Source organism: Drosophila hydei, unplaced genomic scaffold (genome assembly GCF_003285905.1).
Source record: "Drosophila hydei strain 15085-1641.00,03,60 unplaced genomic scaffold, DhydRS2 tig00000413-arrow-arrow-pilon, whole genome shotgun sequence".
Taxonomy (NCBI): domain Eukaryota; kingdom Metazoa; phylum Arthropoda; class Insecta; order Diptera; family Drosophilidae; genus Drosophila; species Drosophila hydei.
The window spans coordinates 26,157-53,629 of record NW_022045725.1 but is presented as its reverse complement, the minus strand read 5'-3'; the positions used below and the strand labels follow the sequence as shown (position 1 = coordinate 53,629).

The window sequence follows — 27,473 nt, the reverse complement described above, 5'->3', positions numbered from 1 at the left end:
AAATCAGAGAAAATGTGAAAACAGGAACTGGGGGGAAAGTTGTGCGCTTAATGCATTGGGCTTGATCGGAAGGGAGGGGAAGTAACGGGTTACGGGGAAAATCCGCAAGAAGCTTTGAAGTAGTAAAACGAAAATGGAGGGGGCATAAGTTGACTTACGGGTGGGTGGCTCTGATCTGTTGCCCCAAAGCATTTTTCGTACACGATTAAAGAAAAAACGATTAGATGAAAAAACAGCGTTAGTTGGTTTTTTTTTATCCTAAATTATTATTTTGTTCTTACTAGCTAATGGCGGGGTTAAATTATGCTACTTTAAACTTAAATCTATAACTAAAGAAATTTAATGAAATGTAAAAATTCAATTTTCATTCCGTCGTGCTTTAAGTTCATCATTCTATATATGCCTGGATATATTATCTAAAAATTAAATAAAAACAAAACACAAAAAGACTTGAAGTACTCAAAACTCCTCACACTTAACATTTATCAACATTCATGTGCGCCCTATATCTAAAAAAAAAAATATAAATATAAAAAAAAAACAACATTAAGAATAAACACTTTAATTGAATTAGTATAAATTAAAGTAAAAATAACGGGAAAAAGCTCAAAAATATAATAAAAATTAAATAAGCTAATAAGTAAAAAAAATGCATTCTGGTAATGTAGTTGTCTTTTTCGTAATAAAAAAATTAGTATTCGATTAAAAATTAAATGATTAGTTTCAAAAGTCATCTTAATAAAACACAAACACATATATATGTACGAATGTTCAAAAAATGGTACCAGCTGATGCTGATGTACCAAATTCCAATGCCCAATATCGATAGCAATTGGTAACAATGCATTTTGGTAAGCATCGATATTTGAAGTAAGCTGTGATGTCTCTCGCAATTACGTTTGTAGACCAATTATAGCTCATTAATTAAGTATTGAATTTCGTAATTCAGTTTGTGTTTTTTTAATAGTTATCAGTGTTTTGCACGATAAGATCGTATGTAAAAACCGATATTTTGTTTGATATTTCGAGAAAACTGGTGATTTCTTTTATACACGCATCTGGTCACACCTTTTATGCAAGAAATATCGTCAGACGTTCGCGGAAGACGATGTACATAGATTATAATTCCGGAGACATTTTACACGCCTACGTGATTACTAAGTTTCGGGAGCATATTGTAGTTGAAGCCAATAATTCTAGTTAAAAAAAAAAACAGTGCACGTCTATATTAACTGATAGAACTTATAAAACTCCCACACACTGAACTTCAAACCACAAGAACAATAACAAAAAAAAAAAACCAATCGCGTTCCCACAAATACATATACAACTGCGACACATCAAAAGCCATTTGCCACAAAAAATATGGCGAAGGCGAATTAGTGCAATCGTGCAAAACTCTCAAATACAAGCATATATAGTTTAAATTAAGGTATTGTGTACAGGTAATTGTTACCTGCTTGTTAATGTATGAATGTGCATCCATATCGTACCATACATCCATACGAATCTACAAATTAAAGTGTGTTGTAAGATTTCCTGTAATGTTTGGAACTGTGTAATAAAAACATGTGTATGTATGTACATACCTAAACACATGTATTTATTGTATATGTCAATTGATTTTGTTGGAAAAATTATTTGAAAACAGCAGCGAGCCAGCCAGTCAGCCATTTCGATAGCACAACAATGTGAGTTTTGCTTAAAAAGTGACGAATACATTTGTTGCAAAGGGGGGTGGAGAGAAGCCGATTGGTAATATGTTCGTTTTTACATTCAACGTTTACATTTGCCTTGCATACGTACATATGTAATTTCATACACACATATATTCATATGTGTGTGTGATAGAGTGCGAATTTCCTTTCGATAGCAACGTAAGCGCACCGATAACTTCTTTCGATTGTCATTGTTGCTCCGCTCACTGATTCTGTTGCGGCTGCTTTCGGCACGTACACATACATAATTATGTTAGTTGTGTGAGTGAGTTGCTTGCACGGCGACGGCGCCTGTCTGGCGAAAGTGATTTTTCAGTAAAATTTCGCAGCTTCAAGTCGACGGACGGAGTGGAGTGCAATGCAGCAGGTCGATCGGTCCGGTGGAGCCAAATTGACGATGTCGTAAAGGTGCCAAGCGGGTGTGCGACTGACTCCGCTGCTTTTTATTATTGTGTCCGTGTGTGTGTGTTTGTCTGTCTGTGCGTGCCTTTGCCTGTGTTTATTTATTGTTGGCTTTTCAGTTTTCTTTGCACTTGCCCATATTGTTATTATTTATTTATACTATACTTTTTTACTTTGTACGTTTAGAACTTAATTCGAACGGGTTCACTGCGTACATGCGTCTGTGTGCTGTCTGCGTGTGTGCGTTTGTGTAAATGTGTGCGTCTGTGTGTGTTTGGTATACGCAAACAAAGGAGCTCAACGTTTTCATCTCCCCTTGTTCGATTTCTGTTTTGAATGTGTAAAGTGCAGGATAAGGTAGATTGATTAAAACAAAGTGCAGCATAGCGGTGACAGCTTCAGCAGCAAGGCGGCAGTGAGAGGTCAATTAGTTACATTTGTGTATGCATGCATGCATCTTAATGTGCATAAGTGCGTGTATGCACAATAGACAACATTAAAAATTATTGTTGTTCATTACCGTTTCGTTGATATGCTCCGCTGTACATGTCAACATTTATGCCTACATCTGTATTATGTACATATATGTATATGTTTTTAAATTAGCATGTGTGCAAGTGTGCGTGTGTTCGTACGGTTTTACATTGAACTGTCTTCAGCCCGTCAGTCCAGCAGCTGGGCAGGCAAAACTGAATTAGAGCGCTCTCTTCGAGCTCTCTCTCTTACAGCCTCCCATATTCGGCGTGAGAGTAAGCTTCAAGCCGTGCACAGTAGCGCCAGAGGCGCCAAAAAATGAAAGCATCGCATTTGAATTGTTATCGCACCCAGGCATTGCATATGTGTTGGTATACTGAGACTTTGGCATGGAGAAAATCACTTTCATTCTACTATGCGCTGTCGCAGCTGTTCTGGGCTTAAGCTTTTACAGACTTTTTTGCACTCACTCACGTAGAGAGGCGATTGACTCTAATTTTAAACTGTAAATGAAACACATTAGGCGCTCCATTTTGATTTTTGATCGAGTGCAAATAGTTATAAAAATAAGAGATAATGTGAGTCATTGCATTCATGCAAAATGTGTTAGGCCAAGTATTAAAATAATAATGAAATGGAAAAACAGACCAAATTGATTTGCCAAACAAGTTTAAAATTTTCTTATTTATATATCATAAATGTATGCATGTACATATATATATATATCAGCAAATAAAAGCTGACGTAGCAAGCTAGACACAAAAAAGAAGCAATCATGGTAAAAGTTGTATTTCATTTAGTTTGTTTGAATGTAATTTTTTCATAGCTTTGTATATGCTAGTAAAAGATAATTTTTTTTTTGTCGTGTGTGGTTGTTATTTTCATGTTTGCAACGATTGCAACTGAAACACGTGCTCATGTCGTTATCGTTTCTAAATACGCAGAGTGAAGAAGCCACAAATCAAGGACCCCCAATAGAAAGCGATAGAGGAGGACATTGCTGAAAGTCAACGAAACGACGCCACAAAGTGAAAGACCGCAACGAGTGGGAAAGGGAGAGGAAGACGAGAGCGAAAGCGTCGCGTCAAAAGTTGAGCGCATGCTGTGTAGGGGGCGGCGCAGAAGACAAGTCAAGTGAAGTGCAGCAGCAACAATAATAATAACAACAACAAAATAACAATAATAATAACAACAATAACAATAACGAGTAATTATAAGAACAACACCAATACTAGCATCGAGCAGCCAACAAATCATAAATACAAAGAAAACGCGAGCGTGGGTAGTCGATGCCAATGCCGAAGATGTTGATAAATTTGCCTTACCCTGCTGATGCTGCTGTTTTAATAACAGTATAATATCAACTACCTCCAACAAAATTAATAAAAATAAGTGCTCAATAAAAGCAAGACGGTGTGTAAGAGAGCGAGACAGAAAACTGAAGAATAGCAGCCTTTGCTAGCTTTAAAACAAGTTACAGCTAGACGAACGCCACCTACCGTCGACCGCACGCACAATACGATAGAGAGAAAGAGAGTCTGAGCAAAGGGACCCAAACGTTACAACAACACAAAAAAGAAGTAAATAAAGAAAAAATACGAACAACGTCAAAAGCAAATAATATTAAAAACAAAGAGCACCGAGACACTCAGACGCTTGCATTGTATAGGTGCATGTGCGTCTCCGTGTGCGTGTGTCCGTGCGTGTCCGTTACCGTGCCAGCGTTTATGTGGAAGTAGTGGTGGTTAGTTGTGCTGCTATCTGCTCCCCTTCTACTGCCAGCACACACACACACACACACGGCTACTCGGGCTCCGGTGGGAGGCGAATCCGTGACTGACTGGCTGTCACGTTGCCTTGCCCGCCAATATGGCGTGCCTTAACACACTAAAGCAAGAAATCAAAACACTGGAGAAAATCTTTCCGAAGAACCACGACCGCTTTCAGATACTCAATTCCAGCGTGGATGAACTTTTGTGCAGGTTCATCGATAAGAATGGCAAGCGTTACGACATACATGCAAACATAACGGTAAGTAGTAACATACATACATACGCATAGTTATATTTATACATATACACATCCGGGCAGACATTAAATATATTTAGTAAATACGACTGACAATTGATTGATAATTAACAAACTGACTATCTGACTGAGAATTTGTTCTTTCTCATTTATGTAGTGTCCAATTGATTAAGTCCCTTAGACACTCTTTGTGATCTTAATTACAGTTGTTGCCAAGCACAAAAAAACAGACCCTTATTTACGTTTCAATTGTTGTAAAAATATAAATACTTTTAATTACAAACAATCTATGCAAATTGTAAACATGAACAAATGACTTCACATTTAATAATATGACCAAGGTCACCTTACTCTTTCCTTTCATCTCACGAATTTCCAGTAGGAGCTGAGCGCTCACCTAAAACTTATTGCCGTCTTGCAAATTTTACAGTAAAATTCCATTGGTTTATCCTACAGGCTGCCATTTGCCCTATCACTCTCTTTTGCTCTCGCTCTTTCTTTCGTTCTGCAGTTTTTGCTCTCAGATTTGCTGCTGCGAAATTTGTCTTTCATGTCATCTTTTTCGATCATGTATTTCGTTTACATCTTTTTGTTTCTCTCTATGCTTTATGCAAAGGTATTAACATATTGTCATATTATATGCAACATATAGAAGGAGTTTGTAAAGGTTCAGCGTGAGAAGTTGTGTATAATTATTATAAGTATAGTAGATTCGAGATATATGTGTTAGAGAATTGCTATTAATTCATTATGTTTATATAGTCACAAAGTCGTTTGACTAGTATAAGTAACTAGAAGCCCAAATTTCCAATAAATTAGCTTAGCTAAGCAAAGCAGGTTAAGAATCTTGGATATTTGCTATACATTCCTTAATCACTAGGGTATTTTCTCTTCTACTCGCTTCTTATTGCTTATTTTCTTAATTCTTTTCTTCTTCTTCTTTTACCTTTTGTAAAATTCTCTCACACGCTGTTTTATCGTGCTGCTGTCGATTCTTATTTAGGGGCAGCGTGCTTCAATAATTTATGATTCATTGCCCTGCGCCTCCAACAACAAACAGTTGCCAACTTGCTGAGTTCGCTTCTGTCTTTCCTACTGTGCGCTCCTTCCCCAACCGCCTTCCCCTCTGGCTTTGTGCCTCTCTTATTGCTGCTCTCTGCTCAGCTTCGACTCTGCTTTGGTTCAACGATCTAATTAAAGGTTATATATGTAACTTCATTGACGCTGTCTCGCAGCTTTTGTTAGTCTCCATATATATATATATATATATATTATTGTATATATTGTGTATATATAAATATATATGCAGTTATTATTTGGCTTTTTAGCCAACTGTTTTTATCAGTTAAGTCTATCAATAAATCGACCGTTTTTAGCAACGATTATAAATTAATTACGTGTTTTTGGCCTTTTATATATTTAATATTTAACAAATCAATCAGAGGAAACTGTTTTTGGTAGAGACAAATTTTGTCAATTTATATATATATTAATAAGATGTCAACAATCAAATGCCATAAAAAATTGACAAATTTCTTATATTTAGTAGCATCTGCATTATATTATTATGAAGAACATTCATGTATATATCTTGATATTAATTTTTTTTTTATTTTTCTCGTCATCAGGAGACGTATCCATCATCGCCGCCCGTTTGGTTTGCCGAGAGCGAGGAGACTAGTGTCACGAATGCTGTACAAATCCTTAGCAACACAAATGGTCGCGATAATCATGTGATTAACCAGGTAAGTTATCGTGTCTACATTGTCATTCTCAAATCGTGCATTAATCCCCGATTTCATTCATCAGGTTGGCATATTGCTGCGCGAGCTATGCCGCTTACACAATGTTCCACTGCCACCCGATATTGATAATTTAGCGCTGCCGCTGCAAACGCCACCGCCCTCTGCCTCGCCATTACGCTTGGAGCGTTCAGCAGGTGGTGGTGTTGGGGGTGGCGTTGGCGGTGGAGCGGGCCCGCATGGCAACGAGGAGACTGATTCGGATCAGGACGAAATCGAGGATCCTATCGGCGAGAGCGAGCAGGAAAGCGAGGGCGATGAGGACCTGCCATTGGAAATGGATGATGTACGGAACACAAATAAAGTACGTAAGCAAACAAGCAAACAAACAGTAATTATTGTTATTAATAATAACCAAATATCTCAAGCAGAAAGATGATATGGAAGTGGAACATTTAGCGACTTTAGAAAGACTGCGTCAAAGTCAAAGACAAGACTATTTAAAAGTGCGTAAGAAATATATATATATATATAAATATATGCGTATAACTGTCTCTCTGTCACACTATCTCTTTCTAATTGATGCAGGGTTCAGTTTCTGGTTCAGTACAGGCAACAGATCGCCTGATGAAAGAACTACGTGATATTTATCGATCCGATGCGTTCAAGAAGAACATGTACTCACTAGAGCTCGTCAACGATTCGATTTATGAGTGGAATATACGCCTTAAGTCTGTTGACCCGGATAGTCCATTGCACAGCGATCTGTTGCAGCTGAAAGAGAAGGAGGGCAAAGATAGTATATTGCTCAACATACTTTTCAAAGAGACGTATCCATTCGAGCCGCCCTTTGTTCGTGTCGTGCATCCAATCATCTCAGGTGACTGCTTGATTATCTAATTAATCAATTGCTCCATGTATCAACGATTCTAATGCTTTCAACGCTTTTGATCAGGTGGCTATGTGCTCATTGGCGGCGCTATTTGCATGGAGCTGCTGACCAAACAAGGCTGGAGTTCCGCCTACACAGTCGAAGCCGTGATCATGCAAATTGCCGCGACGCTGGTCAAGGGCAAGGCGCGCATACAATTTGGTGCTACAAAGGTGCGTCGTAATCGGATATCAAGAACTATTAACTATTTACTTTTACCCAAAGCAGGCGCTCACCCAGGGACAATACAGTTTAGCAAGGGCTCAGCAGAGCTTCAAATCTTTAGTGCAGATACACGAGAAAAATGGTATTATGGAATGAAATCCAATTCAAATTGTTATCAAATTGTGTTAACTTTCGTTGTTGTTGTCGACAGGTTGGTTTACGCCGCCGAAGGAGGATGGCTAAGATTTGCTGTAACTTAGGTGTTTATACAGGCTTAAGGAACGGACGTTTGCCAAATGCCGCTCATCTATATATATATATATATGTATATATATATATATACATATATATATATATATATATATATATATATATATATATATATATATATATATATATATATATACATATATATATATATATATATATATATATATATATATATATATATATATATATAGTTATTTATATATACACAAACAAAACAAAACAAAAAACCTACCCCCAAAAATACCAGACACATGCGACATAAGCCACGTAGAAGGAGCCGAAGCAGCAGCAGCAGCAGTCAGAGCTACAGCAGTCGGAGCAGCATCATCATCATCATTTAAATCGAACCCGCCATTCAAACATTATTAATATAATGGACGTTGCGTCGTTCAAATTAAGTTCTGCAAATTGTGTATACTTGATAAAAAGAAAGGAAATACTTGCATATATATGCTGACATACATTACGTGCATCGATATATGCACACATACATACATACACGATGCAAAATAGTGCATGTGTGTTGCGATGTATGTGTGCATGTATTTGTGTATACATGAAATGTAATTGTATTTTTTTGTTTTTCGTTTTAACTCGTATTGTATTATGTGAAACGTTTAAGTTGTCATTCTGTCTGTCTCTCGTCTCTTGATGATTTATGTATAGTAGAAAAAAAACAGCAGAAGCGAAATCATGTTGTGCTTCTCAAAATCCTCTATGTTATCTATAAGAGCTTTTTTGTTAAAAAATTTTTTTAGAGATCCTATCCTGCAAAATCCATTAAAAATTCATTGCTTTGAATATATATATTAAAAACAAAAAAAAAAAATATATATTTATATTTGTAAACGATAAAATTGTACAGTTAGCAGCAATAATTAACACTTACCGATTATGATAAATATAACGATAACGATAACAATTGCAACAGCAGCAACAGCCGCGTGTAAATGTAAAGGCAATTTATGCATATGTATATGTAATGTAGGTGTACCGATTCGACGCAGGTGTCAAAAGTGTTGAATTTTGTATGAAAATTAACTGCTTTTTGTTCCTTTTGTTCACAATGGGACACTGGGTGATTAGAACAGTGCAGAAGAGAGAAAAAAAGCAAGCATACACACACCTGCATATACCTAGTTGTAATTAGTTAAGTAACGTAATATACTAATATTTTTTTTAGTTATTAAACATGTAACCTTATATATTTCGCTCTAGCTTTAAGGGATTGCGATTGCGGACGTAGCTATAGTAAACATATATCTATATATATATACACACATATATATATGTATATAAATAAATATACATATGTGTAGCATATACAACTAGAGGAGTTAAACGTTAAGCGAAAACAACAGAGAAACGAAAAATCGAAGGCAAAACAACAAAAAACACCACGAGCGTAAGCAAATTCTAACTGTAAATTCGTCTTTCCAAATAACCGTAAAAAAAAAACAAACAATACAAAAACAAAGCCCAATAAAATAAATTGCGATAAAAAGAATAAAATTACGTAGAAAATTGATTGGAAATATTAAGATGCAATGACCATAAACGAGGGTGGCTTGAAGACTTTCCGAGTTAACAAAAAAAAAAAAAAACAAAAATATATCTAATAATATTTAAATACAAAAACGAGAATTTCAAATAACATTATTTTTTTATTTTTCTATTTTCACGTTAAGGTCGTACGTTTATCAGACCAACTTCGTAAATCTTTCTCTTTTTTGCATTACATTTCCAGGCTTGGCTAACAAATAACTAAAGCGAAAGAGAATTTAGCTTTGTACAATTTATCGAAACATTAGCTTAAGTAAATGAATGAAATGCAAACATAAATAGAGCAAGATTTCACTGCAGTAAAACTAAAGCTAGAAATTAGACTTAGGACATAGGATCGATCGATAAGTCGGTCAATCGACCAATCGATCAATCGACAATGACTACGTAGTTGGAGGCGGCTTTAGAGGGATGCATTTTGGTTGGATTTGGCTGAGTGTAGATAGGCTTTGAGCTTGTCTCATTGTTGTCAATGGCCCCGCCAATGATCATCTCGAGGGCACCTTTGATCTCGAGCAGTTGACAGGTGAGCTGCACTTCCGATTCCATCGTTGCTCTAAGTCGCTCCAAGGCTGCGACCATTTGTTTATTGTAGTTAAAGGTATTGTTCTCAAATACATCCATCACCGCGCTGGCTGCATTCAACAGCGTACGCATAAATCGCACCTCGCCCAAATGATCGCACAGGAAGTTTATGAATCTGATTATCGTAATGTCTTTGCGATCCGTGAGTGCAGCTTGAAGCGCGCTGCGATGCTGCAGCTCCGTAACGACGGCCACAATGTTCTCCGGGAATTGCTCTAAATTTGTCGGCGTGCAGACACAGTCGAGCGCCTTTTTGTAGTTAAATTTGCGCAGATGATGATCGAATTCCTGCAGCTTGGGAGTTTTCCTTCTCTCAGTTATGACGTGATCGACATTAACAGTGGTACTGGGACGTGTCGTCTTCTGGGAACGCTTGTGCCGCTGGCTGGCCTTGATCTGTTTCAGGTGACTCGGTTTGCTGTCGACAATCATGCGCTTAATGGAGACGAGGCCATCGACCATGCCGGCAACAACAGCCTGGTCTTTGGCAGCAACGCCCAGGCTAACAACAGCATTTGGATAGGTGAGGGTATGCACCGTTTTATAGGTGCTCACATCGTAGATCTTTACATGACGATCCAATCCGCCGGACAACAGGCGTCGACCATCAGAGCCGAGGCGCAGACAGGTGATGGTCTTATGGTGCTGCGACATCGTCGTCAGCAGCCGACTACCGCTTATCAAGTCCCATACGCGCACCTGTGTGCCACCGGCCGTGATGAATATCGAGCCATTAGGCAGAAACAGCATCGACTCCACGGGACTGCCATGATCTAAAGTCTGGGTAATGGCTTGCTCGGCGCGTGTATCATATAAATTGATTTTGCCATCGTAGCCGCCGGAAATGAACATGTGAGATGCCTGTGGATGCATTGCACCGGCACGTATGTAATCGGTGTGGGCATCTTCGTATGTTTGCACCACCTTCTCGTTGGCCACATCCCAGAGTCGGACGGATTTGTCATCCGCAAAGCTTGCCAGGTGCAGCTTGTCGGCGGTAAAGAAGGTGCGATGAACGGGAGCCTTGTGACCCTTGAACAAGCGCAATATATTACGGCTGGTCGTGTCGAAGAGTTTCACATGTCCTTCTTCGTCACCGGCGACCAAGAGACGACCATCCTGACGAAAAGTCGCACCGTATGCGGTCTTTTGGAAACGTGACAAGTTCTTGACCACAAGCTTGGTCACCAGGTTATAGATTTGTACACGCACCGAACAGGTCAGCACAAAGTTGCAAGGATCACTGGGACTGAAGTCTATATAGTCTATCGTTGTGTGCTCCTTCAGCAGCTCGGGTTTCTGTTTGGTAAATTGGCTTATGTTTATTTTGGATATTTTTACACTGTGAATATGGGACTTACCGCTAAGCGATCCCAGTAAATTGTGTCGGGCGTGACTACTTGCGCCTTCTGTTGAAATCGTCGCACATTAAGTGGCTGGAAGGCATTCATCTTTATTGATATGTTGTCGTTGTCAATTGGCGTCAGCGCGCGCGCACGTGGAAGGCAACAATATGTTGGACTTGCAAATTTCGATACATTTATATCGATAACGATCGTTTTCTGAATTTGGTCACATTGTTATACCATATGATCGGCCTGCTAGCAGCCGTTAAAATACCGAATTTTAATGCAAGCCATTGCTGGCTAGTTAATGCTGAGTAGTTGTCAGAAAATAACAAATGTTAAAATAACATATATTAAATTAGGATTCCAATTAGACTGTACTAGAAATTAATTGTAATTTTCAAATAAAATATTTATTGCAGCTTTTTAGTGTTTAACTTAGTGCACTGCAGAAGACACGCGGCATACGTGTAATCGATGTTTTCTTGTCGCTAAGTATCGATATATTTAGAGCAACAACAATATTAATAACAACAAGCAGGGAGGCATATTTATTTACAAAATAATTTGTTTAATGTGTTTCGTTGACGCTTTATGCGAATTGAAGCCAAATACAGAACAACAACAACAAAAGTTATGCGTGATTGAATAAATGTGTTGAATGCCGCAGTGCTGATTCGTTAAAAACAAACAAACAGCAACAACAACGATAGCAGCAGTAGCCAGCAAATAGATTCAATTTTAATTGAAATTTATTTATCAACGCCGAGGCTGAGGCCGTCGGATGGAATGTGAACGATATACCTATACTGCCAAGCAAATGTCACAGTGAAGCTTCCAGTTAGCGTCGCAACGTCCCCTCTGATGAATCTTTTAATTAACTCAGCTCAAAGATGGGCTCGTGTCTGACTTGATGGACAAGAGACGTAGAAGAAAAAGCAAATAGAACGCATGAAATGTGGTAAATTTAAAGCCATAAATATATAGATATTAATTGACAGCAATAAATGTGCCCAATACAATTGAATCGACGGAGGCAAGCGATCAATCGTCGACAGCAGCTGCAGAGGAACGAAACGGATCGAAGATCGAAGCGCAAAAATGGAAGCCGAAATGAATTTGGACTTGAACAATGAGAAGAAAGTGCTATGCGAGAAGATCATTCGGGACATAAATGCTGTATTTCTCAAGGATGCCGATTTGTAAGCGAATGCCACATGGGATTGATAACATAGAGTCAACTCATCATTCCTTTCAGATCCTCATTTGAGATCATACCCAAGGAAACGAATTGCAATAAGTCACCGGTGGTGCATGTGGATCACAACTTGGGCTTGGAGTCGTGGTGCGCTCAGCATGTCTACGATCATGCGCATCGCATTCTTATCTCTCACCGCAAGCAAACGATGCAACAACAATTGCGCACACTGCAGCAGCAACAGCAGAGCGATTCGCTGGCCAAGTATTTGAATGTGGCACTATTGATCAATCCGGATGTGACGACCTTTTGGCACATACGCCGCCAGCTGGTGCAAAAGAATCGTTTAAGTATCAACAAGGAGCTGCAATTCTCAGCGCTGGTGTTGTCCATCAAGCCAAAGTCAAATGAGGCGTTCGCCTATCGGCGCTGGCTCTACTCCTTTCAAAGTGGGTCTGAACTCGTCTACTTATCGCAATGCACTTCTATAGAGTTTTCCTTTTCTTTTGAATACCCATTCAGGCGCCGATGCCATCGACTGGCCACATGAGATTAGCATTTGCGAACGTGCCGCTGATCGCTGTGCGAGCAATTATCACGCCTGGTCGCATCGTCAGTGGGTGTTGCAGAATGCCCCGCCCTGTCTGCTGCAATCGGAGCTGATGCGGACGGAGAAGTTCATACGCAAGCACATAACCGACTACAGCAGCTATCATTATCGCCAGCTGCTGCTGAGTCGGGCTTACGAACAGTGCTTCCACATGGCCGACGAATCGCAGCCACCGTGGAACAGCTTGCGTGAGCTACTCGAACATTATGAGCTGACTGCAGAGTCAGTTAATGGGCAAGATAATGCTGATGGGGAGGCTGCTGCAGAATCATTGCTGCAGCTGCTCTTGCCTAATCTAAATCGCAATGGAGTCAGCGCCCAGCGGCTTCGCTCCTTTCTCTATTGCTGCAACGTTGCTGCCAGCGATATGCGCTTGTGTGCCGAGCAGCGGGAATTGTATGGAGTACACGATTGCTTTGAGCTGCATCGGCGCGCCTCGCTCAAGTTCATTGTGGAGCAGTGTCTGCGCTTGCTGACGGGCCTTGCCAACGGCCCCGGCCTGTATCTAGCGCCCCACAGCGTTAGCCAAACAAACGAGCTGCGCAAATTTGATTGTGAATCGCATCCGTTTCTTGTCGCAGTGCGCCGTATCGAGTTCCAATTGGGGGACAAGCACATGCGCTGGTGCAAGATGCATCTCAATTTTGCCAATCAGGATCAGGGCCAGAACTAAACACAGATCCTGACCCAATTGTGCAATTGTTCAATTGTTATTTCCACTTTGTTTCTGTCTAAATGTGCCGTATACGCAATGCACTCATGGAGGCTGTTTCGTTCTCTCAGCCAGAATCGAAAACAATTATAAGAACATTTATATATATATATATATAGCTTATGTATAGATGAAAAGTAGTGCTCGTTACGTAGCGTCTACGATTGTGGACCACCTGAACGGAGGTTCCCCGAACCCCCCTTTAATAGAATACCTTGTCTACTTGTTAAGGCTCAGCTCAAAGCGAAACATTTATCAAATATCTGTATTCCAAACTGAACAACATTTGTTAGATTTAAGTCGATATATAATATATATATAGACGTCTTATTTTAGTGCATGCAAAACAAATATATATATAAATCTATTTGTGCATGCAATAAAAGATTTCTTCTGCATTTCAATTTAATTTAAACAAAGTTCAACAATATATTAAATGCTCTCTTAGTTATATATAGAATCATTTATATATATATATATATATATATATATATATATATATATATATATATATATATATATATATATATATATATATATATATATATATATATATATATATATATATATATATATATATATATATATATATATATATATATATATATATATATATATATATATATATATATGTCAAGAAGTCGATGCTATATCTAAATGTAATTCAAGCGTGTACTGGACACTGGACACTAAATCTGATTTGTAGTGCACATCTATTAGCCAATTTGCAATTAGTCTTAAATAAATTTAACAAAACATTTCTAAAAGGTAACGTCTTTTAATCAAGCAGAGATTACTGTCAACTACTGCGTGTTCCTAGGTCGGCTCTAGTTAAATATGGCTTAGCTTTAAAGTACATTAAAAATATATTTTATTTCCTTTTCATTCTCTTTTATCAATTCTCGTCTACTCTCTCAGCTGTTACTTGTGAAAAAGTGCTTTAGTTATTTGACATGCTTATTTATTTTCATATTTATTTTATTTTATCCCAATATTAAAAATAATATAATATACAAATTATTAAATAAAAAAAATAATTAATTTATTTTGTGATTCAATAATAATAAAAAATAATTGATTACAAAAATTTATAAATTATTATTTTTTTAATTTATAATATATAAAAAAAATAAACAAATTATAAAATTTATTCGAAATGAAATCAATAAATAAATAATAAATGAAAATTAAAGGAATTAATAATAATAAATTAATAAAGTGTATGAAACTAAATAATACATAATAAATACAAATAAAAAAATTTACGAGTAACAAAATATTTCAAAATGTATAAAATTAAATAAATAATTTTATCTCAAGGTTTTCATATTAGCTTGTGACGAAATAATTTATACCTGTAAGCCCAAAATAGGTTTCCCAATGACAACTCCTTGCTTCGTCGATTAGGCTGAATACTTAAACTATGCTAAAGTTTTTAGAGAGACAGTTAGGTAAATGTTAAGAGTGAATAAACATTTGAAAATTGTTTTCAATAATTGGATTTCCATTTTAATCGCAGCGCTGTAATGACTGTACTTAGTTCTGATAAGATTCTTGATTTTAAGTGGAGTCTAATTTGTTTGTTATTTTGGTCTGAAGCCGCAAGCACGCAGCTGCTCAACTTAGCCGCAGGCTATTGAAGGACATGCAGAGGGGGGTCAGGCGACCGCTGGCAGGGGAGGGCGAGTGGGAGTCAGATGCTGGCAATGGGGGTTCGCAGTTACATGGGCATGGCATCAACATCAATCAGTGCGCATGTCAGCTGCTAGCAAGGGCCATTTTCAACAATGGCGAGATGAGCAGCAGCAGCAGCAGCAGCAGCCGAAGCAGCAGCAACAGCAACAGCAGCAGCAGCAGTGGGTTTGGCTTTGGCTTTTGGTTCAGTGTGCTATTAGAGGAGTTTGCGTGTGGCTGAGTGAGAGCCTTGTCAACAGCGACTAGCTAGTAGCAAAGGCAAAAACAGTGCCAGCCAAGACAGACAGCCGAAACGGGAACGGCCCTTCGATTAGGCACCTAAATAGTGTTCATTTTTCTTCTGTGTGGGCCTACGTGCGGGTGTGTGTGTGTGTTTGTTGTTTGTTTGTTCGTTCGTACTTGTTCTATAAACAAATTAGCAAGGTGAGCGTCTTGATAAGTGCAACAGTGTTAAAGTCAAATAAAAACCAAAAAGCAAAATCAAAAATCAAAGCCAAAGACAAAAGCAACGGCAAAACAAATAAACATTGAACACGAGCTTTCTACACGCATACACACACGGGCACACGGACAGTAATTTACGCATGTAATATATATGCATACTTTGTATATGTATGCATGTGTGTGTATACCGTTGTATATAAATATGCAGAGCAAAGCGGCCAGCGTCAGTATGTATTTTTGTTTGTCTGTCTATGTCTGTATGTCTGTATGTGTGTATATGTGTGTGCGTGCATGTTTTGCATTTCTTAAATGTTACATTTTCTATTTTGCATTGCATATTTATGAAGAGTCGCCGCCTTTCCGGTTTTGGGATGGGCGTGTAAATCGTTTAATTACACTTGAGCTGTAGCCTTGAAGGCAGCTTCATGTCCCCGAAGGTCGTCAATATTTAAATTGAGCTTGCGAATCGCTTGACAGCAGCAGCAGCTTAAATTAATGCATATTAATGGTGTTGTCAAATCTTTCGACTTCTTAGGTTTGCAGTAATAACGGTACAGCTCAACAGCCATGCAAACAAACATACATATACGTTTAGTTAAGCACATGCAAGCACACACACACAAGCTTATCTATTCAACTTCTGTCTGCCTGTCTGTGTGTGTGTATATATATCGAATGGACACACCTGATGATTTGCGTATGTGTGCATGGCATTGGCCCACATGCAATGCAAATACCAAAATACCGTCATATGCACACAAATAGCTAAATCATTTGCTTTTCTTCTATTTACTAATCCTTTTGTGCTTGTATCATCTCAACAGGCTAAGACTAGCAAAAAATATCGATAAACACACATTAAATAGTGCATATCAAATAACAACAACAACAACAGCAGCAACAGAAGTTTTTGCATTAACAGTTTGACGGCGACAGCGCTGCTACTGTTGGCAGCGAGCAGCGGACAATGAACTCGGCAAAGCAACTCGTCCACTAACTCACAAACAAACATTGTTACGCTCATACCCACTATCGTGCTCCCACTCACGCTATTTTTTGTGTATATGTGCATATGCATAACGGTTCGCAGCGTTCACGACGATTGCGATGGCGAGGTTGCCTTTAAGAGCGAGGACAACGAAACAGTTGACAATTGAAAATCAAATGCGCTAAGAGTTAACTACGCACATACACATATTTACTCGAGGGGGAAAAAAGAAAACATGTCCGCTCTACGGTTTCCGTTTCCGTTTCCGGCATGCACAGCAAACAACAAGGAACAACAGTCAGAAGAAGACGAACTCAACAGTTGCCGCATCTTGCGCTTATTGTAGTTCCGTGGACTGACACACACACACACACACTCGAACAATCACACACTCATACACACATACTCACCTAAAACAAAGCGCATTCGCATTGCAATTTTGAGAAACACTTAAATTCGCTAAAAAAAAGCAGATAATTCAAAATGGGCAGCCTGCCGAATTTGCACGAACTGGAGGAAGCGGAACGCAAGAGAGAGAAACGCCGAGAGTACGAAATGTTGTTGGAGCAGCGTGCAAGGGACACGAGTCGTGAGCGCGAACGCTTATCGGCATTTGCACAACAGCGAAAGGTAAGTGCGATGAATGATCGTCGAGCGATCAATCGATATACGAAATATCCAATTGCCAATTAGAATACTGTAATACCAGCACGCTTGTCCAATTGGATGCATGTTGACCAATTGGATGGCTCTTTGTTCGTCCGTTTTAGACCTTGAAGATTATGAAATATTCGGTTTTTTTGCAGCAATCCTCGTACAATGCTTATATTATGGCTGGCCTGGGCATTGGCGGCATTTGCGGTGGCGGCGGCTCGCTAAGCCTGACCGCAACGGCCAATGGATATGGCAATGGGCACATTGAGCTGTCCAATGGCATAGCAAATACAACATCAGCTGCAGCAGCAGCGGTCACAACAGAGACAACAACATCAGTTACAGAAACAACAGCAGCCGCAACAACAGCAATAGCAACAGCTTCAACAGCAGCAGCGACAACAACAACAACAACGCTGAGCGGCTTCGCCATGCTGGGGCTGGCCAGCAGCTTGATGAGCGGCAAGAAATATCCGCATTCCCATCATCAGCACATGCATCCGCATCAGCATCAGCATCCGCATTCGCATCCGCATCATCAGCATCGACACTCGCTGACCACGCGGCATCGCGTGCTGCGCACTCGGACACGCAGCTCGGGCGGTCCGCAAAATGTTTGGGACGAGCAACTGATGGAGGTGAGTGAGTGGTGGGTGGTGGGTGGTGGGTGGCAGCTGTGCAAACTGCACGCAGCATAATCCCAGCCCCGGGTCTCGGCCAGGCACTTGTCATTTATTTATAGTCTTCGCAAATTGTGTTTCTGGCTTTTGCCTTCCGTGCCAGCATCAGCATCAGCATCAGCATCAGCTCCAATTTGGCTCAATGGTAGGCGGTCGCTGGGTAGGTTGCCTGGCAACGGGGTCAAATGTCAAGGCAGTGGAAAACTGGATTAACGCCTCCACAAGCACAAATAAGTAATTAAAGGCAAACAAAGACGCACGAGGATGGCCACTGCGCATATCCCGGACCCAGATTTCAATTTCAACTGGCAAAGGACCTTCGTCCGCTCGCCCCTCCCCTCGTCATGCTGGCCTTCGCAAATCCAGTTGAGCTTGTTGCTCGCGGCAACAAACGGGCAAAAGTCAAGTGTCAAAAGTGAAATCTGTCGATTGCAATCGGCTGGCCTGACAATGCCTCGCGCCTCTAGAGTCTCTGAAATTGAAGATAAGCCGATGGACTAGCTGGTACCCAGCCAATATATGTGGGGCAGTTAGATCTGTTGAGCCTGCAGTGATACCTTCTATACTCTGCAAATGGACATGTCTCATTGCGATATTTGATTGATCGATAAATATCGTTATCGCTTGGGTAAAATGCTTTCCTTGTTACACAAATTACGAGTGCCATAATTTAATATATATTTTCTATTTGCTTAATTATCGATAAATATCGTTATCGCTTTTATAACATGATATCGATAGGTTTCAATGGACATTTTAAAACATTCTTTAAGCCCTTTCTCTTGTATCATACAAAAACTAAAATATTTTATGCATTTCTCCATTTCCAAATATCGATATATATCGTTATCGAAAGCATTGCGGGATAACTGAAGTAACGGGATTTGGCATGCAGGCTCTTTGTGTAGTGCAACTCCTTTCCTGTTCAGGTGCTTTGTAAAGGGTATCTAGTAGTCGTATACTTGTCACTGAAGCGCACTAACTTGTGCAGCTTGTGTTGAGTAAGGGGTATCTATCTAGTCGGTCTCACTGCATAACATTTTGGAATGGGTATTTATTAGTCGGATACTGCATTACGCCCATTGAAGCATGCAAATGGGTTCAACTGTAGGATCGTTGCTGTTTAAAGGGTATCTGCTAGTCGAGCACTCTCAGTCTGGCTGTTTCTTAATAATACCTTCCCGTGTTCCATTGACAGCATCTGACTGCCCACTCGCCGTCTCCGATCTCGACGCGCTCGCATCGCATCAATCCGGTCTCCTCGTACCAGGTGCAGGCGGCATTGGCGGCATCGCGACGTCGCGAATCGATCAACAGCTCCATTGGAGCCACCTCGATACGCCGCCTGATCACCCTGAACAATCGCAACTGCCGCCACAAGGTGCCCGCCCACGTGCGCCAGAGGGTGTGGCGGCAATTCACCTGCCTGAGCATCGCCCACGGCCTGATGAGCGCCGTCCTGCTGCCGGTGATGGCACTGCAGGGCTCCAGCTCCGTCTGGCATCATCGCGAGCAGTGGCTGGCCATCGGTCCGAACATTGGCTCCCTGCTGCTGGGCGCACTCTTTCTGATCGCTGCCTGCATGAGTGTGCCGGGCATAAGGCTGATCCGGAGATTCGGCTACACCCCGCTGCTGGCTGGGAACTGTTTGGCGGTGACCTTGTTCCTGCTGTCGCACCTGTACGCCTCCATCTATACGCTGCTGCCGGCATATTTGCTGCTCGGCTTCATGCTGAGCGCCGCCAACAGCTGCAAGGCGGCGCTGATTGTCCACTATGGCGGGAAGCTGAGCTGCTCCCATGAGCAGGAGTGTGCGTCGGATGCATTGCTCGAGGAGCACAAGATGTTCTGCAATCGAGATCAGAAGGTGCGCCGTTTGGCCCGCTGGCTACGCGCCGCCCAGGATCTGGGCCTGATCGTGGGCGCTCTCCTGGCCTCCATGCTGCTCGCCTGCAATGCCAACGATTGGAGCTGCTCGGCGGGCAGCGCCGAGGCAAGCAGCAATGCCCGCAATGGCAGCCAATTGCCCACCACCAACTGGCCCCAGCCGGAGGACTTCTACAACCGGAACGAGCACGGCGAACGCATCTGTGGCGCCGACATGTGTCCCCTGCAGCTGGCCGTCAGCTGGTTCGCTGCCAATGATACGGACGCCATCTATGCCGGCTTCATTGAGAGCGGCTCTCGTGCTGGCGGGCAATCGCTGCTCTGGCTGTATGTGGTGCTCTCGCTGCTGGCGCTGCTCCTGTCGCTGCTGCAGGGTCGACAGGTCCTGGTGGCAGCCGGCCGGCCTGAGCGCTCCTACAAGGATGTCACGGACACGCTGCTCTTTGCCGGACCCCTGGCCTACTTCGTGGGCACCGAACAGGGCTATATGCTGGGCGACTTTCTGCGCGCCTTTGTCTCCTGCTCCCTGGGCATCAGCATGATTCCGGGCGCCCTAATCGGCATGGGCATAATGCAGCTGATCGTCTCCTGCACGCTGAGCATGCTGCTCCGGCATACCAAGCGCATCGTGGTCATATGTGAGTAGCCATGCAGCACCAGATCCGCCTAATCCGTCTAATGCTCCGCTCTAATCCCACAGTGGCCGGCTTCTTCTTTCATTCGTGCTTGCTGCTGGCGCTGTCCAGCTGGAAGCCCTCGAGCGATGACAGCGCCCTCTTCTATGTGATAGCCGCCTCGTGGGGCGCCTGCAATGGCATGTGGGAGACGCTGCTCCTCTCGCTGGTCACCCTCAACCATGTCCAGCACGATCATGTGACGGACGTGACGGCGCCGCTGCAATCGTTGCGCTTCCTCGGTCTGGCCATCACGTTTGCGGCGCACGGCTTTCTCTGCGAATCGGTGAAGATCATTGCGCTCGTTGTCCTGCTCGTGATCAGTGTGCCGCCGTATGCGATGCTGGAGATACGCCTGGAGGCGCAGCGCAAGGCGACGCTGATCAGCTTATGACGCAGCTACTTCAGCTAGTCCCGGAGCCGGGGCACTGTGGCACGCACGCACACCATGTAACGCTGGTGGCGTCGTATCGCAGGCTGACTGATTGACTGACTGAATGACTGACTGACTGACTGACTGACTGACCGATCGACAGGATCATCAGCTGAAATGCCCCATCCAAAACGGAGCCACGATGCATGCGAGTTCTGCCAATGCAACAGTATTCAAAGAGACATAGAAGGTGAGACAGGAGAGAGGGAAGGGCAGGATAGAGAGAGAGAGAGGAGAGAGGGAGGCAAGAGAGAGAGAGAGAGAGTCGAGAGAGTGGAAAAGCTTGTCAAAGTTAAATTTCAGTCGCGCTCTTAGTCCAAGTCCAAGCATTGTCTATATATCAATATACATATATATACATATATCCTATACACACACACACACACACACTCATAGAATGTTCCAAATCTTTACCACGAAATTTGGACTAAGCCACAGTCCAGAGCCTAACGTATCGTAGTTCATCTATTTAGCATATTAGAGGCGTTCTTCTCTGTCTATTTGCCATGGATAATACTTAGGCCTAGCTTCGAGAATTATATTGGATATTACTAAGTGACTATTTTGTGCCATCAAAACTAAATATTTACACGCGTATTAACTCTATTCCTCGATGTATGTAAAGCTACGTCTAAAACTAACCAAAACAAAAAAAAAAAAAAAAAAAAACAAAAAAAAATCTCTAAATCGCGTTCTGCATTTCGTTCTTGATTGAGCCAATTCAAAATACGGAACTTCGAGTCGCTCTGTGGGTAAAGCTCGAATTGAGTTCGACTTTCATAATTTAATTTTCAAATTTCGAAATTCGAGTGGAGTCGATAACGAAACGTAGAACACATTCTCAACTATTAGCTCTGAGTTGCTGAGAACTGGATAGAAAATTTGTTAGCTTCTAGAATGTATTTGGACGTTTGAATCGTGTTGTCTCCATAATGTTGTTCTCGATGTACTTAAAAGATATATATCTATATGAAAAACGGTATATACGTTTGTCTAATTGGTCAATTGACTGGTGAGCAGGGAAGAGAGCGAGCGGGGGCGAGGGAGGGAGAGAGGGAAGGAGAGCCAGAAAGAGATTGAGAGAGGAGAGTGAGAGATGTCGAGGAAGTTTTCCTTTTTTCCCAACTTTAACCCAAAACTATCCAATAAAAAAATAAAACAAAATATAAGAAGTTATATAATAAATGTACAATCGCTAGGATAGCAAAGGTGAAATCCTAAGATCTAAGAACAATGTTAACATTTTATGCAGAACAAACGAGAAAACCAAAACTTTAAGAAAACCAAAAAGAAAATAGTAAATAAATAAATAAATAAATAGATTTTTGTAATTGAGACTTTATATGGACAGCTAACGGATCAGGAAAGTATGTGGTTAAAGTATCCAAGATTGAACTCTATAGAATTTGATTCTTTTTTCTAGGTAATACCTAGATATTATACACAAGTTAAAGTAAATTACAAATAAAAATAATACACAGTGATAACAAAAACAAAAACAAAAAAAAAACCAAAAAAAAAAAACACTAATTCAACTAGAGTTAACCAAAGAAATACCTTAAAAAGAAAATTAAACAAATATAAAAAACACAGAAAAATAATGTTTAGCACATGCCAAATGTCTAAGTTTAAACAATTTATGAATAAATAACGAGACAACTTATTTATATGTGTACAAAATCAATAAAGAGATTATCCATTATTATTATTATGAGCTGCGCTCTAATTGGCTCTTCACTCAAACAGTGGGCGATGAAAGTGTTTGTACAGCGTCAAGCGAATCTTGTTTAGATCAATTTTATCAATTTTATATATATAATTTATTTTTATTATTTGGCATGCAACCCTACGCATTAACATGTTACAGGGTATAGCAAACATGCCAAGTAATTCGGCGTGTTAACATATTTATGGCAGGCAGTGCATTGCAGCCATTAAAGGTCAATAAAAAGAGCTTAACTTGTTTACTTACAACGCCATTCATGACGTCGAAGCTTTTGACAAAGCTCAAACCAGTCAAACAGCGAGAGAGCGAACGAGGAATCGGCACAAAGAGAGCGAGAGAGCGAGAGAGCGAGCACTGCATTGCGGCGAGTTGAATGCTTAGCTTCGCTCAGCCTCTCTTGCCCTTTCCCACCCCCGTTTTGTAATGCATGCAATAAGCAACAAGTGCGAGCGCGCTGGCGGCAAATAATTTTAATTAAGCATAGAATGCAAGCAGCAACTTTTCGTGCTTGTGTGTGCACGAGTGTGTTCATTTGTTTGTGTATTCGGCATTTAAGCTTTTGCAGGGCTTTATCAATTGAACGGCGCGATTTTTGGCACAGTTGCTCGGCTAAATCGAAGTAGATCGTTTTGCAGAGCGCCCAGCGGCAGCTTCAAAGGTTTACAACAACAACAACAACAACAACAGTTGGAAAATGATGCCAATAAAACCAACTGTGAGCACCGAACAAGTGGATGCCAAGCTAAGGGAACTGATAAATTGGTTCGAAAACGAATCAAGTTTGCCCGAAAAAATAGGTAAGGCAGCCGGAAGGAATATCTATATGTATCTATAAGCACTTTTGTATCTTGGTTAGCGAATGGGATAGGTTAGGAATCGTCGGCATGTTACGTACATATTTATGGCCATGTAGGAGAGCGCATATGGTGGCCAGGTAAGTGCGTTGTGCCTCAGACAAAGCTGATAGCCTTATCAAAGCACAAAGCAAGTACAACGGCATTAGTCAGTGTAAAGATAAATCTATAGCTTTCTTTGTTTTTTTTTTTCAAAATATATAAATGGAAACCTACAACGAAGAGAGCTTAAGTGGGACAGAATATAGCGCTTAAAATACCCTAGCAAATGTTACTATGTAAACTATTATTATATAGACTTATATGTATAGACTGTATATATATAGACTTAGAAACCACTATTAATCAATCAATTAGTTCTCTCTACAGATATATACGATTTGACTTTCCGTATTAATAAATTGATTAGGACCGACTTCAAAGGAAAATAATTGAAACTTCAGTTCAATCTCGAGTTGGCAAATCTACAGTTTCTATTGTTTCCCATCTATATTCATAAAATACATACATACTTACATAGTCGGTCGCATGGCTAATACACCCGTTGGACTGGCTTTACAAGTAAAATAAACTATAAAATTCCGCATGCGAACAGCAACGTCTGTTGTTGATTTTTCCACATTTATAGCCACAATCATACAGAATATAATATATTTATATATAGTATATATAGTAGATAATTATATCAATTGCACTTGCGTTGATTGCAGAGCCGATTGTAATGCTACGTTTCCTGAAGTGTATGGACTACGAGATAGACTCCACCAAAGCCCTGGTTCAGCTCAACTATAATCTGCGCAATAAGAATCCAAATCTATTTATAGATCGCAACATGGATAACGAGATGACGGCCAAGTGTCTGAGTGTCTCGTAAGGCCCTAAGATATTGTTTATCTATTTTCTATCGGTAACCATATAAACCCTGCACTCTCCTAGGGATCTGCTCATACTGCCAGGCGTTACGCCCGAGCGCCACAAGCTCATACTGTTTCGCATGACCGACTTTGATCCACGAACGGTAAGCATAATGCTATATATAATATATATATATTATAAATAAATGTATATATGGATAGTTATATATTTATTTATGTCTACATCTCTCATATACAATTGATTAATACAAGACAGAGAGAGAGAGAGAAAGAGAGGCACAGAGATATATAAAAAGAGAGTAAGAGACTGGCAGAGCGAGAAAGAGAGAGACAGATTGAAAGAGCCAGATGGAAAGATATATATATATAGTGAAAAAGAAATATACAATAAGCAAGAGAGAGAAAGAGAGAAAGAAAGAGAAAGAGAGAGAGAGAGAGCGAGGCAGAGCCAAGCCAAAGACTGAGAGAGAGAGAGAGAGTGAGAGTAACATGCATTCAAAGTGAGTGAGAGATAGAGGGAGCAAGAGACAGATATATATATATATATTTATAGAGAGAGAGAGAGAGTATAAAACAGATAAAGATATAGAGCGAGGTAGAGCTAAGAGTGAGAGTGAGTCAGGTTAGTCTAGCTCTCTCTCTTGCTCCCTCTCTCTTGCTCACTCTGTGTATATTTCTCTAACTCGAGTCAACTCTCAATTCGCAGCGCAACTCTGTGGAGGAGACGAAAATCTTTTTTATGATGGCCGATGCGCGCTTTACCGAACCGGATGTCGAAAGACCCGCAGCTGAGCGCGTCGAGCATCGGGGCTTTGGCATTAGCGATGCAGATCTGGCGGACGGCGACGTGCAGATCGTTGACATGACTGGCTATACGATGCGGCACATAGCCTACGTGTCGGTCTTTGTGCTGCGCGTCTACATGAAATTCCTGCAGGAGGCATATCCATCGCGGCTGCGCGCGATGCACATCATCAATTGCCCCTCGATTCTGGACAGGATGATGTCGCTGTTCAAGCCTTTCATACGCGAGGACGTCTACCAAATGGTAACTAAAGCGACGTCACCACTGCCCCAACTGATCACCACTCATATTGCCTCCCAAACAGATCAACTACCACACCGAAGGCATGGACAGCTTCTACGAGTTGGTTCCGAAGGATATGCTACCCGTGGAGTACGGCGGCAAAGCCGGTACAGTTGCCGAAATCAAGCAGAAATGGATGCAGGCCATGCGCGAAAAAACGTAAGTCAACAGAAAGATATGGATATATATGAGCAGACATATAGCTATATAAATAGGATATGACTACCAGAACTAACAAACGTGTTGAGCAAAGACTCCAAATAATGAATGTTATTATTTATCGATTGATGACAATCGATTAATGATGAATTGGATTAGTAAGATCGATATATTTTAGGTAAAGATATCGAAATATTTATGCAGAGTTCTAAAGTAAACAAGCTCAAAAAACCTTGTCTTTTATACCTAATATGAGAAACCTCAAAGGCTAGGCCTCCATGGGGATGGCATCTTGAGGGCTTGGAGTTATGTTTGTGAGCTTACGTTATTGCATCTTATGGACTATTCGCATACATGGCAAGTGCTAATGAAGTTTGATCAGAATCAGAATCGAAAATGAACTGGAAACTTTGAGATATGCAATTTGAATTGGTTAATCGATCAATTTGGATTGATCGATTATTCATATGTAGAATCTGCAGTAAAATTCTGATATATTTTCTCTATTTTCAGAGCCTATCTGAGCGATGAGAAGTATTGGAGGGTGACGTCGGAGACGAAGAGCCGCTGGGCCTGGTTCTAGTAACGCCAAATGGAGCTAAGCGCAAATGTGATTAATATGTTAAAGATTTTCGGGTGTAATAGCATAAACTAAGTTTGTTTTTTACTTTTATTTTTCTGTTTGTTTTTTGTTTTTTTTTTTTTTTTTTAATGCCAGCCTCACGCAGAGGCATTGAATTTGATGTTGAAAATATTACAATGCTTAAGGATTTCCAGAAATATAGAGTTCGCTTCTTTTGTTTTTAATTTGTTTCAAATTTTTTTTTTTATGTAAATACATATATATATTTATTTTTATATTTAGAGATATATATGTGTGTGTTTTTTGTGGACTTTTAACTAAATTATTGCATGTTTTTAACTTGGATCGCCAATGGAGGCAATTACCGGATATTTGCAACCCTATAGGGAGCAGCTGCGGTATCTGGCGTTGATCCTGAGCTGTGTGAAACTGTGCCGAGGCATGGGCCTGCTCTGCCGACTGAAATCTAGTGAAGGTGATGGCGATGACGTCTCCACGAAGCCACTGATGGGCGCCCTAATGCTAGCGACACTGGGCATGCGCCTGGCACAGCTGAACAGAGATCAGACCATGTTGACGCTACATACCACAAGCCTGGTGCTGAATCTCACATTTCTGTGCATCTTCTACCACTACGCCTCGCCGGGGCATAGGCGTCGTATTTTGGGCAAAACCATGCTAATTGTCCTGCTGATTAGCATCTGTTTGTACTACTCGAAGGTCGGCGAGCTGGCGAGGGTCAAGCGGGATTTGAGCATCGTAATGACGGCCACCACATCGCTGTTGATCATATTGGGGCTGCTGCAGCGCACTGGCTGTCTGGGATGCCTCATATCCATAATGGTGGTCTCCTCGAAGCTGCTCTATGCGCTGTCTACGACGGACAGATTCATGTTATATCAGTCCATGGTGATATTCAGCTTGGATCTGCTGCGCATTTTGTTGTTGCTCCTAAATACAGATTCCGACGACGATGAGTGCTCCTGTTGC

At 40.8% G+C, this 27,473-nt stretch overlaps 5 protein-coding genes across 9 annotated transcripts; 4 read left to right on the top strand and 1 right to left on the bottom strand.

Moving 5' to 3' along the window:
• The first annotated feature begins 1,059 nt into the window (after positions 1-1,059).
• LOC111596830 (ubiquitin-conjugating enzyme E2 Q2) lies at positions 1,060-7,764 on the top strand. 5 transcript variants are annotated; one of them, XM_023311201.2, is made up of 9 exons: positions 1,060-1,432; positions 3,539-4,625; positions 6,251-6,367; positions 6,432-6,728; positions 6,796-6,870; positions 6,953-7,244; positions 7,320-7,468; positions 7,524-7,602; positions 7,672-7,764. In XM_023311201.2, the coding sequence occupies exons 2-9, from the start codon at positions 4,464-4,466 to the stop codon at positions 7,701-7,703; spliced, it is 1,203 nt and encodes a 400-aa protein (XP_023166969.1). In that variant the 5' UTR covers positions 1,060-1,432; positions 3,539-4,463; the 3' UTR covers positions 7,704-7,764. The 5 variants fall into 5 exon arrangements, with proteins under 5 accessions (XP_023166969.1, XP_023166970.1, XP_023166971.1 ...); XM_023311202.2 differs by having other exon boundaries at positions 1,060-1,445; XM_023311203.2 differs by lacking the exon at positions 1,060-1,432 and adding an exon at positions 1,970-2,126.
• A 1,653-nt stretch (positions 7,765-9,417) lies between these two features.
• On the bottom strand, positions 9,418-11,443 carry LOC111596783 (U3 small nucleolar RNA-associated protein 15 homolog). Its single transcript, XM_023311136.2, has 2 exons — positions 11,240-11,443; positions 9,418-11,177 (listed from the first exon to the last, which is right to left on the bottom strand). The coding sequence occupies exons 1-2, from the start codon at positions 11,327-11,329 to the stop codon at positions 9,663-9,665; spliced, it is 1,605 nt and encodes a 534-aa protein (XP_023166904.2). The 5' UTR covers positions 11,330-11,443; the 3' UTR covers positions 9,418-9,662.
• Positions 11,444-11,674: 231 nt separating this feature from the next.
• Positions 11,675-14,189, top strand: LOC111596784 (protein prenyltransferase alpha subunit repeat-containing protein 1). Its single transcript, XM_023311137.2, has 3 exons — positions 11,675-12,426; positions 12,483-12,871; positions 12,945-14,189. Exons 1-3 carry the CDS (start codon positions 12,326-12,328, stop codon positions 13,703-13,705), a joined length of 1,251 nt encoding a protein of 416 aa, XP_023166905.1. The 5' UTR covers positions 11,675-12,325; the 3' UTR covers positions 13,706-14,189.
• A 2,903-nt stretch (positions 14,190-17,092) lies between these two features.
• Positions 17,093-21,841, top strand: LOC111596782 (protein unc-93 homolog A). Its single transcript, XM_023311135.2, has 4 exons — positions 17,093-17,501; positions 17,678-18,163; positions 19,404-20,730; positions 20,793-21,841. Exons 1-4 carry the CDS (start codon positions 17,355-17,357, stop codon positions 21,158-21,160), a joined length of 2,328 nt encoding a protein of 775 aa, XP_023166903.2. The 5' UTR covers positions 17,093-17,354; the 3' UTR covers positions 21,161-21,841.
• A 1,656-nt stretch (positions 21,842-23,497) lies between these two features.
• Positions 23,498-26,665, top strand: LOC111596810 (alpha-tocopherol transfer protein). Its single transcript, XM_023311174.2, has 6 exons — positions 23,498-23,722; positions 24,490-24,649; positions 24,716-24,797; positions 25,361-25,702; positions 25,764-25,900; positions 26,414-26,665. Exons 1-6 carry the CDS (start codon positions 23,620-23,622, stop codon positions 26,481-26,483), a joined length of 894 nt encoding a protein of 297 aa, XP_023166942.2. The 5' UTR covers positions 23,498-23,619; the 3' UTR covers positions 26,484-26,665.
• The last annotated feature ends 808 nt before the right edge of the window (positions 26,666-27,473 follow it).

Bases quoted from the DNA above. Each gene is read 5' to 3' on its own strand.
- LOC111596830 (XM_023311201.2), top strand. From the start codon at position 4,464: ATGGCGTGCCTTAACACACTAAAGCAAGAAATCAAAACACTGGAGAAA. The intron at 6,871-6,952 runs GTGCGTAAGAAA...TAATTGATGCAG, and splicing joins AAAGACAAGACTATTTAAAA to GGTTCAGTTTCTGGTTCAGT. The intron at 7,245-7,319 runs GTGACTGCTTGA...GCTTTTGATCAG, and splicing joins CGTGCATCCAATCATCTCAG to GTGGCTATGTGCTCATTGGC.
- LOC111596783 (XM_023311136.2), bottom strand. From the start codon at position 11,329: ATGAATGCCTTCCAGCCACTTAATGTGCGACGATTTCAACAGAAGGCG. The intron at 11,178-11,239 runs GTAAGTCCCATA...TTTACCAAACAG, and splicing joins TTTACTGGGATCGCTTAGCG to AAACCCGAGCTGCTGAAGGA.
- LOC111596784 (XM_023311137.2), top strand. From the start codon at position 12,326: ATGGAAGCCGAAATGAATTTGGACTTGAACAATGAGAAGAAAGTGCTA. The intron at 12,427-12,482 runs GTAAGCGAATGC...CATTCCTTTCAG, and splicing joins TTTCTCAAGGATGCCGATTT to ATCCTCATTTGAGATCATAC. The intron at 12,872-12,944 runs GTGGGTCTGAAC...ATACCCATTCAG, and splicing joins CTGGCTCTACTCCTTTCAAA to GCGCCGATGCCATCGACTGG.
- LOC111596782 (XM_023311135.2), top strand. From the start codon at position 17,355: ATGGGCAGCCTGCCGAATTTGCACGAACTGGAGGAAGCGGAACGCAAG. The intron at 17,502-17,677 runs GTAAGTGCGATG...GTTTTTTTGCAG, and splicing joins CATTTGCACAACAGCGAAAG to CAATCCTCGTACAATGCTTA. The intron at 20,731-20,792 runs GTGAGTAGCCAT...CTAATCCCACAG, and splicing joins CAAGCGCATCGTGGTCATAT to TGGCCGGCTTCTTCTTTCAT.
- LOC111596810 (XM_023311174.2), top strand. From the start codon at position 23,620: ATGATGCCAATAAAACCAACTGTGAGCACCGAACAAGTGGATGCCAAG. The intron at 25,703-25,763 runs GTAACTAAAGCG...CCTCCCAAACAG, and splicing joins GCGAGGACGTCTACCAAATG to ATCAACTACCACACCGAAGG. The intron at 25,901-26,413 runs GTAAGTCAACAG...CTCTATTTTCAG, and splicing joins CAGGCCATGCGCGAAAAAAC to AGCCTATCTGAGCGATGAGA.